The sequence below is a fragment of the Candidozyma pseudohaemuli genome (genome assembly GCF_003013735.1).
Source record: "Candidozyma pseudohaemuli strain B12108 chromosome Unknown scaffold00002, whole genome shotgun sequence".
Taxonomy (NCBI): Eukaryota; Fungi; Ascomycota; class Pichiomycetes; order Serinales; family Metschnikowiaceae; genus Candidozyma; species Candidozyma pseudohaemuli.
This window is the reverse complement of record NW_020194436.1, coordinates 691,776-706,192: the sequence shown is the minus strand read 5'-3', so window position 1 is coordinate 706,192 and position 14,417 is coordinate 691,776. Positions and strand designations below refer to the sequence as shown.

At 45.1% G+C, this 14,417-nt stretch overlaps 6 protein-coding genes across 6 annotated transcripts; 4 read left to right on the top strand and 2 right to left on the bottom strand.

Annotated features, from left to right (window-relative positions):
• Window positions 1–110: 110 nt before the first annotated feature.
• Window positions 111–3,818, top strand: SKI2 (SKI complex RNA helicase subunit; the record flags this gene model as incomplete). The annotated part of the gene is made up of 1 exon (XM_024857081.1): window positions 111–3,818. The coding sequence occupies one exon, from the start codon at window positions 111–113 to the stop codon at window positions 3,816–3,818; it is 3,708 nt and encodes a 1,235-aa protein (XP_024714961.1).
• A 933-nt stretch (window positions 3,819–4,751) lies between these two features.
• On the top strand, window positions 4,752–7,091 carry C7M61_001681 (AAA family ATPase; the record flags this gene model as incomplete). The annotated part of the gene is made up of 1 exon (XM_024857080.1): window positions 4,752–7,091. One exon carries the CDS (start codon window positions 4,752–4,754, stop codon window positions 7,089–7,091), a length of 2,340 nt encoding a protein of 779 aa, XP_024714960.1.
• Window positions 7,092–7,146: 55 nt separating this feature from the next.
• Window positions 7,147–8,109, bottom strand: PEX19 (Pex19p; the record flags this gene model as incomplete). The annotated part of the gene is made up of 1 exon (XM_024857079.1): window positions 7,147–8,109. One exon carries the CDS (start codon window positions 8,107–8,109, stop codon window positions 7,147–7,149), a length of 963 nt encoding a protein of 320 aa, XP_024714959.1.
• A 1,114-nt stretch (window positions 8,110–9,223) lies between these two features.
• C7M61_001679 (E2 SUMO-conjugating protein) lies at window positions 9,224–9,700 on the top strand (the record flags this gene model as incomplete). The annotated part of the gene is made up of 1 exon (XM_024857078.1): window positions 9,224–9,700. The coding sequence occupies one exon, from the start codon at window positions 9,224–9,226 to the stop codon at window positions 9,698–9,700; it is 477 nt and encodes a 158-aa protein (XP_024714958.1).
• A 121-nt stretch (window positions 9,701–9,821) lies between these two features.
• C7M61_001678 (fructose-2,6-bisphosphatase) lies at window positions 9,822–11,189 on the bottom strand (the record flags this gene model as incomplete). Its single annotated transcript, XM_024857077.1, has 1 exon — window positions 9,822–11,189. The coding sequence occupies one exon, from the start codon at window positions 11,187–11,189 to the stop codon at window positions 9,822–9,824; it is 1,368 nt and encodes a 455-aa protein (XP_024714957.1).
• Window positions 11,190–12,022: 833 nt separating this feature from the next.
• On the top strand, window positions 12,023–14,356 carry SSY5 (Ssy5p; the record flags this gene model as incomplete). The annotated part of the gene is made up of 1 exon (XM_024857076.1): window positions 12,023–14,356. The coding sequence occupies one exon, from the start codon at window positions 12,023–12,025 to the stop codon at window positions 14,354–14,356; it is 2,334 nt and encodes a 777-aa protein (XP_024714956.1).
• Window positions 14,357–14,417: the final 61 nt, after the last annotated feature.

Here is a 14,417-nt window from a genome sequence, read left to right as displayed (position 1 = left end):
ATAGAAAGTGTTGCCTTCAAAGCTCACGTGTTCCAGTTGCACTGTGCACAGTATTTCAACATCGCCTACGCAACAGACCTATTATCACGGCTTCAAGAACAAGCATTGAGATGGCGACCAGTTCAATTCTTGACCCCAAAGAGATTCTAGAGACGCCTAAAAATGAAAAGTCATCCAAAGATGTTCTTGCGGCACAGCTCTTAGAGCCATCCAATCACTTGACATGGGACGTACAAGATATTATTCAATCTAAGCCATCGGTTGATAAACAGAGAATCTTCGAATCTTTGTTGGTTCAGCCAGAACCTGTTAGCCGAAGCTCATTCCGTTTCAAAAGAAGTGGCCTCAAGGGTGAGATAGTTGGTTACAAGGAGGAGATCAGGATCTCTGAGCTCGATAATGCTACCTCCGCAAACTCACTTTCCATCAAGAGAAAGTACGGGCTGAAGCAGGACGCAACCAGTGGTAAATCAAACTACCTTCCGTTCCAGCCAGGTGGCTTGTTCAGCAGCACCCTGACCAATCAAACCCTAAATACCCAACAGAATATGTCCGAATTTCTGTTTTTGCATAAGAATAGTCTTGGATTATTCGACGTACCACCAGGTTTCTCTCGTGGGCTTAATGTATCTGGTGTCGCTGAATCATCTGAGGGAGTTGACCAATTGGAAGTTGGGGACGATGAAGAGGAGGTAAATGAAAATAACGGCGAGCCTACTGAGTCCGATCTCATGGGCAAGTTGAAGGACGACGAATCAAAAGACGATGTCGGTATTTCAGAAATTGATGATTTGATCCCGTTAGACTATATGAAAATCAAAGCAAAGATGGAGTCCGAACAAAGAGTCAAGAAGAATTGGGCGCATGTCGTTGACCTTGACCACAAAATAGAGAACTTCCAGGAGGTAGTGCCTAACATGGCTCGTGAATGGCCCTTCGAGCTTGATACTTTCCAGAAAGAAGCTGTGTATCATCTAGAACAAGGTGACTCGGTCTTTGTTGCCGCCCACACCTCAGCAGGTAAGACTGTTGTGGCAGAATATGCAATCGCAATGGCAGCCCGAAACATGACGAAAACGATTTATACCTCTCCAATCAAAGCATTGTCAAATCAAAAGTTCAGGGATTTTAAAGAAACTTTCAAAGACATGGAGATCGGCTTGATCACAGGTGATGTGCAAATCAACCCAGAGGCCAACTGTCTCATCATGACGACTGAAATTTTGAGATCCATGTTGTATCGTGGTGCAGATTTGATTCGTGATGTTGAATTCGTGATCTTTGATGAAGTCCACTATGTGAATGACATTGATCGTGGTGTCGTTTGGGAGGAGGTGATCATTATGCTCCCAGATCATGTGAAATACATTCTCCTATCAGCCACGGTCCCGAATACGTTCGAGTTCGCCAATTGGGTGGGCAGAACTAAGCAAAAGGATATGTATGTCATTTCCACACCCAAGAGACCCGTGCCATTGGAGATCTTTATATGGGGTAAGAAAAACCTTCACAAAGCTATCAATGCTCAGGGTGTTTTCCTCGAATCAGAATTCAGAAAGTATAAGGATATTATGGCTCCTCCACAAAAAGACCAACCCCCTAATGTGACAGTGAGTTACGGTCTGAGAAAGGGGCCTGGCGGAACCGCTAGAGGTGGAAACAGAGGTGGAGGACAGGCTGGTAGAGGTGCTCCTGCCGGAAGGGGAGGAAGGGGTGGTGCTCCTAGTGGAAGAGGAAGAGGTGGAGCCAACTCTGGCGCACGATTTGCAAGAGATGGCCCCAATAAAAGCACATGGACTGAGTTGGTGCAGTATTTGAATCTGAACAAATTGCTTCCTGCTGTTATTTTCGTGTTCTCCAAAAAGCGGTGTGAAGAATACGCAAATACCATGAGTGGTGTTCAATTTTGCAATGCGAAGGAAAGATCCGAAATTCATATGTTTATTGACAGGGCTGTTTCTCGTTTGAAAAGAGAGGATCGCGAGTTGCCCCAAATCTTGGCTGTGAGAGACATGCTCAGCAGAGGTATAGCAGTCCATCACGGTGGTCTTCTTCCAATTGTCAAAGAATGCATCGAGATCCTTTTTGCCAAGTCTTTGGTTAAAGTCCTTTTCGCAACTGAGACCTTTGCAATGGGATTGAATTTACCAACGAGAACAGTTGTCTTTTCTGAATTGAGGAAGCATGACGGAAGAGGCTTCAGAAATTTGTTACCAGGTGAGTTCACACAAATGGCTGGTAGAGCTGGAAGAAGAGGTCTTGACTCCACGGGTACTGTGATTGTCATGTCTTACAACCAGCCATTGTCCCCGACCGATTTCAAGGAGACGACCATGGGTACTCCAACCAAGCTTCTGTCCCAATTCCGATTGACGTATAACATGATTTTAAACCTTTTGCGTATTGAGGCTTTAAGGGTGGAAGAAATGATCAAGCACTCTTTCAGTGAGAACTCAACGCAGACACTACTCCCAGAGCACCAGAAGAAAGTTGAACAACTTAAGGAGGAGCTCAACTCAACTCGGGTCGAAACCAATTCCGAGATTGAGAAATACAAACATGCATATTCAATCATCTCACAGTATCAAGAAGTCTATGGACAAATTGTTGCGGAGGTTGCCAATCTGACGTTGACAAGAACTGCTCTTTTGCATGTCGGAAAACTTATGTGCTTCGTGGATGAAAAGGGTCTTTCAAGGACAGGTTTCCTTGTTAAGTGTGACTTGAACTCAAATATGATGATTTTCCTCACTTTCGATCATGGTCGAAGTTTTGAAGAACAAGAACAATCGCTTCCATTCCTTCCAGTGCCGCAATACCTCAAAAATACAAGGCCGGAGATTCGCTATAGTGGGGGTCTCAGAACGACGAGTGTTCCCTTCTCTAATGTTCAATTTGTCAGCTCCTTTGCTTTGAGAACGAATATCAGAAAGCTTCTTAGTAACAAAGAGGATACCGTGAAGGAAGCCGAAGACATTATAGAGCGAATTTTGCATCTGCAGCTTTTCTGGTACGAGCTAGAGTATCAGAAAGCTGTTCAACTATCATTGCATGAACTTGTCAACAAAAAGAACGATCTTGTTTCACAGTTGAGGGATATGGACATCTATAACAAGCCTGACTTCAAGAGGATCTACTCACAATTGGCTCAACAGGATACAATTGAGCGCAAGATAGAGTCGTTGAATCTTTTGATTTCGGACGAGAACTTGGAATTGCTTCCTGATTATGAACAGAGATTGAAGGTACTTCAAACTCTTGGCTTCATTGATGATCAGCAGCGAGTTGTGCTTAAAGGCCGTGTGGCTTGTGAGATTAATTCGGGTTGGGAGTTAGTTCTTACAGAACTTATTCTCGACAACTTCTTGGGTGATTTCCAACCTGAAGAAATTGTTGCTCTCCTTTCATGTTTCGTCTATGAAGGACGGACTAACGAAGAGGAGGAACCTCCAATGACACCCAGATTAGAGAAAGGAAAGGCACAGATCCTCAAAATTACGGAAAAGCTCCTCAAAGTCTACAACGAGCACCAAGTATCCCTTACGTCTGAGGAGGAAGAGTTCCTCGAGCGCAAGAGGTTTGCCTTGGTTAATGTGGTGTATGAATGGGCAAGAGGTTTGACATTTAGTGAAATTATGCAAATCTCTGTCGAGTCTGAGGGTACAATTGTTCGTGTGATTACAAGATTGGATGAAATTTGTCGCCAGGTCAAGAATGCTGCTTTAATTGTTGGTGACTCTACGTTGCATTCGAAGATGAATGAGGCTCAAGAGAAGATCAAGAGAGATATCGTTTTCTGTGCGTCATTATATCTATAAACAGTTCACTCATTTCGTTTTGAGCTTGCAATGCTATATATGCCATTAGAACCGCTCAATACTTTGTCATGAATGAACTCGGTATTTACACGGGTTGTGCCGAATCGAAGCACAAGCACCCCAAGTAAAGAGAAGAAGCTTCCAATAGCAGTTTTATCCTTGATCTTTACTCGTAGTAGTTCGGCGTCAGTAGTCAGAAGCAATCCATAATCTTGAATACCTCTGTATGGGATCGAGCAATCATATAAAAGCTGACGCCTCATAAACTCTATGATCAAGCGATCATAATCTTTGAAATATGCTAGGTTGTGCTCTAGTTCAGACTGAGACATGGATAGGTAGGATAGACCTGTGAATATCGTTGCACTGTTCAAGCTGCATTCGAAAAGGCGTTTGCCTACCTCACGAAGAACACTTTGATGAACGAAACCTTTCTCAAAGGCCGAGCCTGTCGGGCTTGAGCGATGTTCGATCTTCATATTTGCAAGTCCGCATATTATGGGAAGCAAGTCATCGAAGGGTAGTTTGAAGCTGTCTCCGAGGAACCGTTGCACGAGGTGAGCTCGGCTTTCAAGCAGCTTTTTGAGCTGGGGATTTAGGTCGAAGTGTTCCCTTAGGTCAGCGTTTCGCTTAGAGTCAGTCCCATCCAAATAGGTCGAACTGAACTCTGTGCTGGATGTTGGATAGAACTGAAAGTTGTGATCTTTGATTGTCTCTCTTGCAGGTTTCCCTAGACTTTGATCTTTCAAAAAGATGTCTCTGCTCAGCACAGCTGTCCAGTGATTTAGTCGGACATGTTTTAGTAGTGTATGTGCTCGACGATAGTTCATGTTGGAGAGACCTTTACTTCAATATGCGAAGACTGTTTCTCGATATGCATGTGGAGTCCATCGCGATATCTCATCACAAGTTACATCGAGCACTGAGTTAATCATGTCATCCAAAACGAAAAAGAAGTCGGCTGGTGCTGACCTGAAGAGTCAGACAGATGCTGCTGCACAACCCAAAAAGATCAAAATCCCGAAACTGTTTATCGCCAGACCTACTCTGACCAAGCAGACATCTGTCTATTTGCAACCTCAAATTGCCGAAGCCATGGAGCTCAACAAAGGCTCCTTTGTTACAATTTCTAAAGAAAGTGGCCCCGGAGTTGTGGCTATTCTAGAGTTAGAGGAAGTCGAAGAATCAAATGTGTTGAGGATTCCTAAAAGGCTCAGGGACCTTGGCGGGATATTACTAGGCGATAGGCTACAAATTACGAAAAGATCCAGTCAGCCACTATATGCCAAGCAAGTGGTGGTCCAAATTCCCGAAAACCAAAACTGGGAGGATTTAAATAATGCTGTCAAAAAGACATTCGGTGAGATTGGTGTTTTGCAAGCAGGCCTCACCTTGGAGGTCAAGGGCGTCACTGTCACCATAACACACATTTCTGACGCTGATACATCCATTGATGATGTGACGACAAAGCTATCAAATATGAGCTTGGAATCATCTGCAGACATGGCATTGGTTTCCCCCGTCTTCCTTTTTCACTCGTCATCAAGCATTTCGTCTACAACACAAGCGATTGACTACTCCATTTACCCAAGAATTCCTCGTCCCACCTCACTTGATCATGTGGGCGGTTTGAAGAAGCCCATTTCACTTCTTCGATCAACTGTCAATTTGCCCCTTCATCATCCAACGTTATTTTCGGATTTCGGTATATCACCTCCAAGGGGTATTCTTCTACACGGTCCGCCAGGTACGGGAAAGACTTTGCTATTGCGTTGCATGGCACATGAATCAGGTGCTCATGTCCTTATGATAAACGGGCCTTCTGTAGTGTCCAAATACCTAGGAGAAACTGAGAATGCTATCAGGGATCTATTTGCAGAGGCAGTGAAGTACCAGCCTTCGATCATCATAATGGATGAAATTGACTCATTGGCGCCGAAGAGAGGTTCTGATGATGCAGGCGAGACTGAATCTAGAGTTGTCGCCACTTTGCTCACAATGATGGATGGTATGGGTGACTCAGGACGAGTTGTGGTAGTAGGCGCCACCAATAGACCCAACCTGATCGATCCCGCCCTCCGAAGACCTGGACGTTTTGATCAAGAGGTGGAGATTGGTATCCCTGATGTTGAAGCCAGGGCTGACATTCTCGCCAAGCAGCTTGCTCGTATGAAGAGCGAAAAGTGTAACCTTCTGGAAAGTGACATTAAAGAGGTTGCCTCAAAAACACATGGCTACGTGGGCGCTGACTTGGCCGCCTTGTGCCGTGAAGGTGTCATGAAAACGATTGCTCGTGGACTTTCGGGTCTGTCCGCCCCCATTCATGTTGGTGCCATTGCATCCCTTGATCTTTCTAATATTGAGCATCTCGATTCAAGTATCAAGGTTGAGAAGGCGGACCTCGAGGCCGCCTTTGTGGATGTCAGACCATCAGCCATGAGGGAGATATTCTTGGAAATGCCCAAGGTGTCTTGGGACGACATTGGTGGGCAACATGAGCTAAAGCAAAAGTTGACCGAAGTGGTTCAGCTTCCTCTCGAAGCAAGTGAGACATTTCGTACATTGGGTATCTCAGCACCTAAAGGTGTTTTACTCTACGGTCCTCCTGGTTGCTCGAAGACTTTGACGGCAAAAGCACTAGCTTCTGAGTCTGGACTTAATTTTTTGGCAGTCAAGGGTCCAGAAATTTTCAACAAGTACGTCGGAGAAAGTGAGAGAACAATCAGGGAAATATTCAGAAAAGCTCGTGCGGCTGCTCCATCCATTATCTTCTTTGATGAAATTGATGCCTTAGCTTCTTCAAGAGAAGAGGCACTGACTCTGGCAGCCCAGCACGTACTTACATCGTTGCTCAACGAAATTGATGGTGTTGAGGAATTGAACGGCGTCGTTATTGTTGCAGCCACCAACAGACCGACTGAAATCGATGCTGCTCTTTTACGTCCTGGTCGTTTGGATAGACACATCTACGTTGCCCCACCTGACAAAGAAGCAAGGCTCCATATTTTGAACCGTAAATGTGGCAAGTTTGAGATTGATAATTCCGAAGCTCTTTTTGAAAGATTAGCACAGGCCACAGACGGTTGTTCCGGAGCGGAGGTTGCTTTATTATGTCAAGAAGCCGGTCTTGCCGCCATCATGGAAAACAAGCAAACCCGTAAGGTGGAGGAAAGACATTTTGATCACGCTCTCCTGTCTATTTCGAAGGGTATCACTCCTGATATGCTTGAATATTATAAAGAGTTTTCGCAGAGAAGCGGACTCACCATGTAATTAGAGAACTCAACAAAATCTATCTATATGTACATCATTTTATCTCATTGCGTAATTACTGCTGCTTGCAGCCCTCCTCTAACTCCTTCTCGATGTCCTTTGGCAAGTCTTTGGAATCAAAGTCAAGCCCGTCGGCACCTCCGCCGAGACCTCCGCCAAGAGCACCCAAGTCACCGAGACCAGGGAAGTCCTTAGCATCTCCAACCAATTCAGTTGGAGGGTTTCCAAGCTCTTGCAAGCTTTCAAGAAGTTTGTTGACCTCCTCACGCTTTTCAGTGCTCTCATTGTCGAAGTCGGGACTCTCAAAAAGAGCCATGATGTCATTGGTAACCTCATATTGTTTCGTGTATCTGGCATGTTCATCCTCTGGAAGCTTGTCTTTCTGCTCCTTCAAGAACTCAGGGAATTTGGTGTTGAGGTCCTTGATCGGCTCGTAGAGAACGTCCTTCGAAGACAATTGCTCCAACATATCAGTCAAAAGCTTGGACATGTCGAAATCACCGTCACCGGCACCGCCTCCCAAACCGGCCAAAAGCTGTGTGAGCATGTCCTCGGGGTTAGAACTGGATGGATCGTTCTTCAACTGTTCATCAATATTTTCTCCGGACTTCTTCAATCTCTCCATGGTATCCTTCATCACGCTATCGAAATTTTGAGGGTCCATGGCCTTCTTGGCGTCGGCTCTGTGGGTAGTCTCAAACTGCTTGACCAAGTTCTCAAATTCGTCTTTGGCTTTAGGGTCCTCAATGTTGAGATCCTTGATAAGCAGCTCCATATCGTACTGAAAGTTATCCTCTTGAGGGCCCTCAGAAGGCTTCTTGGTCGTACTGGTAGCTTGGCTATCGCCAGCAGCAGCTTGAGGTGCTGATCCTGGAGGCTTACTCAAAACCTGCTCGTCAAACTCGTCCAACAAGTCGTCCAAGTCATCCTCATCATCATCTTGAACTTTCTTCTCAGTCTTTGGTTCGACCGTTGGCTCCGTAGTAGCTTCAACTTTCTTTTCCTCGTTGACGCTCATGACTGGTAATAGAAAAGACACTATAGGTGGTATTTCTTCACATAGTCATGGCATGTGGGGGTCGACTGGACAGAGTATCTGTGTGCAGGATGTGGACCACCTAAAGCGGGAAAAATAGATGCTGAAGGTCCGTATATATTAAATTGATGATGATTCCTCGGCGAAGTATCAGCGATCATGAACCTCTTTTATGAAATCATTTGTTTCTTTATGGGAAAGCTGAGAGCCAGCATATATCACATTTGTGGGGTACTGCGGGCCGAGGTTGGGTGCAAAAAAGGTATGAGACAGGCGACAATGTGAAGGAGATACAACTCTTCCGAATCGATCTCCTGTGGGCTCTGAGCTGTGTCGTTATAATTTCTCCTCCCCCTTTACAGCTACGCCCGGCTGTCGGTCTTTAACATTTAAACCCGAAAGACGTATGTGTGTAGGGCTTAGACCGAGTCATGATCTGATCTGCTGGACCCTCCGTCAACTATTTCACTCATCTGTTAAAATTATCTTGCGGAGGCAGCTGGCACATCATTCCTGAGCTTTCAACCCTTAACTCCGTCCATTCAAGCTGTTTGTGTTGAATATATGGAATTTCACAGGGAGATAAGAATCAGTAGACTAGTGCCTACATTGATGTCTGCGAACAATACAATGTTTTCGTCGTGTGATGTTTCGTTTTCTTAATCTCATCCCCTTTCTCCGTTTCTCTCACTTAAATAAACAGATGTACTTGACGGCAAAGGAAGGTTTTTAAAGTGGCGAAATTATGCATGATGAAGTATTAGTACTTTGAAGTATTTCGTGTGACTGACAAATACGGCTGCAAGCTGCAGACTTTTATTCACGCAGCCATACTAACACATGGATCGCATCATGATGGAAAGGCTAAAAATTCTGCCTTCAAAGAATCCGAGGCTTTGAACGGCTCTTAGTAAAACTTGTTAGTTGTTTCATCTGTCCCTGCCACTAATTTCAATATTGAACAAGTTGAATCACTTCATTACGGATTTGCTGATATGCCACTGGAGCCTTTCTGCAGGCCAGCCTCAAGAGTTATGAAAAAATTAGGAGCCTCAATCGTTTGTATATCTTTTAGACCCAAACAAATAATACAAGCATGTCTCTTTGCAAGACCCGATTACAAGAGGAAAGAAAGCAGTGGAGAAGAGACCACCCTTTCGGCTTCTACGCTCGCCCAAAGAAAACCTCAGATGGCTCCCTAGACTTGACCCACTGGGATGCTGGAATTCCAGGCAAACCAAACACCCTATGGGCAGACGCCACATTTCCCGTGACGATATATTTCTCGGAAGAATACCCTTCGAAACCACCGAAGGTGATGTTTCCACCCGCATTCTACCATCCAAATGTATACCCTAGTGGCACTGTGTGCTTATCTATTTTGAACGAGTCGCAAGATTGGAGACCTGCTATCACCTTGAAACAAATTTTGTTGGGTATCCAAGAACTCTTGACGAACCCAAATCCTGACTCTCCAGCTCAGGAACCAGCATGGAAGGCTTTCAGCAAGGATAGAACCACATATGAAAAGAAAGTCAAGGAGCAGGCAAAGAAGTATGCGAACGCCTCGTAGAGATGAAGAATGTTTCAGCGCATAATTATCAGCTGTATATAATTGTATTGTATAGGAGTCTAACTCGCCAGGAATTAAGGATTAGATAAGATTGGCGCTTGCCAGTGTGCATTCATTTGCCCTACGTAGCTGAGTTAGAGATCAAGTCACGGCTCTTCACAGATCCTTCGTTGACAGACCCTTCGCCCAACTGCGAGGTTCCCTTCTCCTTGTATGTGCTCACAGCGGGGATGTCTGCCTTAATTCGCAGCACAAGCGTCAGGTATGCACGGGGCTCCAACTTGATGAGCGTATGTAAAGGTATCAGCATCCATGGACTCTCCTCCTGAGGCACATTCATGAAATAAGCATAAAGACAACGTAACACGGCTTGGTGAGTAATAATTAAGATGTTTTCTTGACGTTCCAACTCCATAATGATGGGCTCTAAGCGAATCACAATGTCTCTGTAGGATTCACCGCCACGGTAACGGTATTCGTATTTGTTGTCATCACGGGCTTTGAAATCATCTGGGAATTCTGTTTCAATCTCTTCATAAGTCATACCATCACACTCACCAGCATCCAACTCATCCAAGGCTTTCCACTCTAGCTTTTTTTGGTACGGCAAAAAAGAGGCCGTTTGTTGTGTTCTCTTCAATGTGGAGGTCCATACCGTAAGATTAGTGTGCTTGTGCTCCTCGCCGAGCGATTTGAGAACAAGTTCAGGAAGCTTCTTGGCGTATCTCCAACCGCGTTCAGAAAGATCCAGATCGCCTCCAATCTGGCCCGTCAAGTTGTATTGGGATTCACCGTGTCTCGATAGCCAGATACTTCTGGGTTTGATATGCAAGTTCATCACATAGTATACAATTCTCAGCTCCAAGTAGCTCTCGATTCTGTTGACGATAATCTGGGAGGTGACATTGACAAGCTTGATGAAAGTCAAGTCAGCGTCGGCAGCCAGGTCCATGGTTTCGTAGTATTTTTCGTACTGCTTAATACGGCCCAAGAAGTCGTTTGTTGCGTACTCCGAGTCGAGGTCGACGTAATCGGGAGACGTGGTTTTCACATCGGCGATGTTCTGCAAGATCAAATCCTTGTCATCACACCACAGCTCCAAGAAGATAGGCTCAATCAAGTTTTCTCTGCACAACTTAAGAAGCTGGGATCTTCTGTTTCTTGTTGAGTTGGTGGCATCGAGGATACCCACAACACCATTCTCCTCGGCGAACCACTTCATCATGTCCTTCACTGCTTGGTTGACCGCTTCTTGCCTGACCTTGAGACCAGCCTCGTTTTCAGGGTCAAAGAAGTCGAAAGTGGTATCTTCACGCAGCGTCAAGAGACGACGGTATGAACCAACATTGAAGCATTTGCTCTTGATGGAGAGCCACAGGAGATAACGGACAATCTTTTGGGCAATCAAGGACTTTCCTCGGGCGGGCAAGCCTACCATAATGACGCAAATGCGGACATTCTCCACATGTGAAACCGAGTACACTGGCATGGTTGCAGAATGGCCCAGAAAGAGGTGGATGTGAAAATGGCGGGAAACAGAACGGTGCGATTCCCCAGATTTTTTCCTCTTGCTCGCTTGTGCCTCGTGCACCTAAATCGTGCTTTAAGACCGAGACCTAGACCACTACAAAAGCGAGACCTCGGACATCCAAAGGTTGCTTTATATGAATAAATTAAACTTTGGAAACTTTCCAGTCATCAGCGAAAAATATTGCAAACATCACCGCAATAGAGACCGTAAGCTCCGAGACTTGTTTGTAGGATACTCGTTGAAAGGGTTGTAGTTAATGCAAGGAGGGTATTTCGAGGTTTATGACGACAAATATCATAATCTAACTAGTGACGGTTTGTGAAAAGGTTTTGTGGATACCCATGTTGGTGGATGGCTTACTTTTAGAGGCTGCTAAATGTGGAACCACTTTAGCGCATTGAGGGATGCGAAATCTTCCCCATAATCACATAACCAAAATACGAGCAGACGCATCTTTCCAGCTGATTTTCGAACAAACCTAGCAAATCTATGAATATCGACGGTGGAACAAGTCCAGTTTTGCCAACTTCCATAGCTATTGTCAAAATATGCCTCAAGTTACTTGGCAGGCTGCACGCCAATACCGTTTGAAACGGTCCTTCCCTAGTCAGCGAAAGGTACCTTTAGAGCCAAAGCATTAGGAAAACGAAACAGTAAGGATCAAGAGACTCCAGAACTGGCAAGTACCACGAAAAATAGACTTTCAATAGGATATCCATTATCTGACTTCTACACGTGACCCTTGAGGCGCTACCCTTCTTGTTCTGCCCTGCGTCTTTTCTCCCACAACTATGAAACGGTTCCTTCCGAAACAGAGAAAAGAACCCCAGCGGGACAATATCGAGCCCCAAGCTGGCTCTGCAAACGCATCCACATGTTCGGAAAACGATTCTCTCCACGAACTTCGGCCCATGTTCCAGCATGAAAGTTCCAGCACCACGAATGATATCCAACTCAACACGAACCCTAGCATATATGCGCCATCTTCCCGAGCAGAAGAGTCAGACATATCAAGATCTCTTTTCTCCAGTCGACAGTCATACTCAACAAGGCAACTGTCGTATGCGTCCTCCAAATCGAAGAAGACTTCTTCTGGAGGAGTTGGACCGGCTCTTCAGGTGTTTGATATTCCTGAAGACAAGGAGGGCGGAGGCTCTCCACAGGACTCCATAACTGAGGTTCTCCATGTTCTATGGCAAGATGTGTCTTATATCAGGACAGAGTATCTTAACTCCCTGCTTACCTTATCTACCTGCGTGGTCAACATCATCGACTGCCTCAAGGACTTCGTGACATTTACTGAATCATTTGATGATAGCCTGACTTGGTCATTTTCCGCCTACGATAATGCTGATGTCAGAAGAGTTCTCAAGACCTACCTCCACCTTTACGATAATCTTTTGAAGGATGAGGCCTACATCAGGCTTAAACTCCTCTTATGCAAGAATTTTAATGACTTCACTTCTTCCTTGAAGAGTACAACTAGAAGAAATGTTGGCTCTTCCACGGTCGCAAAACCAAAGAACTTTGCTATCGGCGCTAACGAAGGTAAACCTTTACCACGCCAGGAGGCCATTACTCGGATTATGCGAGGGATTGCAGAAAGTTCGACACCTATTCAAGAGCAGAATGGCTCGTTCATTGCCCCGATCGCCCGAGGTCCTTCTGAGGATATGAATGTCTTGTGCTTGTATTTTGGTTACCCAAACCCTTCCGAATACCACAATAATGTCATTAGCACGATACATGAGCTTTACGACGACATTCACGTTTTGGTCAACAAAAACAAGATTGAGGCAGCGTCAACGGCTTCCCCATCACCAAATATTCCTTTCCCCGAAGTCCATGTTCCACCCACAACGCCGCATAACCCCACGCGCTTCAAACTACCTTTCAGAGTTCCAAGTGACTCCACTAGTCCGCCAATGTCTCTTTCAGTATCCACAGAGAATGCCAAGCGGGTTTCAGGAACAATAGGTGGTTTTATTTACCCCAAGATTGACACGGAGAAGCAACCACATCTCTCTTCCTATGCCAAATCAAAGTTTGCCATGACATGCGGGCATGTCTGTCTTGACAAACGAGAAGAGAGTGTAGACTATCCACATGTGTCATCTCCCTCCTCTGTTCTAATCGGCCTCTATAAACAGGCTCTTCAGGAACAACAACAAAAGTGTGTTGAGAATGAGGACAAGTCAATGCTTGAGTCGAAGATTGCCTACACTTCAGTATTGAGGCAACTTGACGAAATGTTCCCGGTTGGAAAAGTGAAGGTTTATGACCCCAAGAACAAGCAAGAAAGATCTGAAGTTCGTAACTTCCCCAAACATCGCTTTGGTCAAATAATATGGGGCGAGAGGACTTTGATACAAGCAAAGCGTACCAAGGATGGTCGTCATATGAAGGAGAAGAGACTCAGTGATTTGGCAGTTATCAAGGTCAATAAGTTGCTCAAATGTGACCAAAATTTCCTTGGTGATGACATTGCTTTCAACGAATATGACACCTCGTTGATCTTTGAGAACCTCTATGTAAGGAAGATCATTCTGCTTGGTCGCCTGGCTAGGGATATCACTGAAAACATTAACGAGGTGGATTCAATGGCGTCAACCAACTCTATGGACTCAGATGGCAACACTACCCACAGGGGTCTACTGGTATTCAAGTATGGCTCTACAACAAAATTCACCAAGGGTTTCCTCAATGGAATCAAACTCGTGTATTGGTTGGATGGTGCCATCCACTCGTCGGAGTTCGTGGTGAACTCCTGTGAAAATACTACCGCATTTGCTGCTGGCGGCGATAGCGGTTCTTGGATTTTGACCAAGCTTGAGAACGTGAAGGGTCTGGCCAAGAAGGATGGTTTGGGAGTTGTTGGTATGCTTCACTCTTACGACGGTGAATTCAGACAATTTGGTCTTTTCACACCCATGACCGAAATTCTAGACCGCCTAGAAGAGGTCACCAAAATCAAATGGGGCGTTGTTGGTGTGCAAGAGAAGGGAAGCGAGATCGTTTCTAACGAGGAATCTGAGACCAGTTCGGAGCTTGATACCGACTCGGAAGATGACAGCGAGTACGAAGATGGCTTAGAGGAGCAAACAAGGGCTCTTGGAATTGACTAAGAACAACGATTAAGAAAAGGCATATATTTTGCGAATATAAAACAAGAAGAAGAAGAATTGA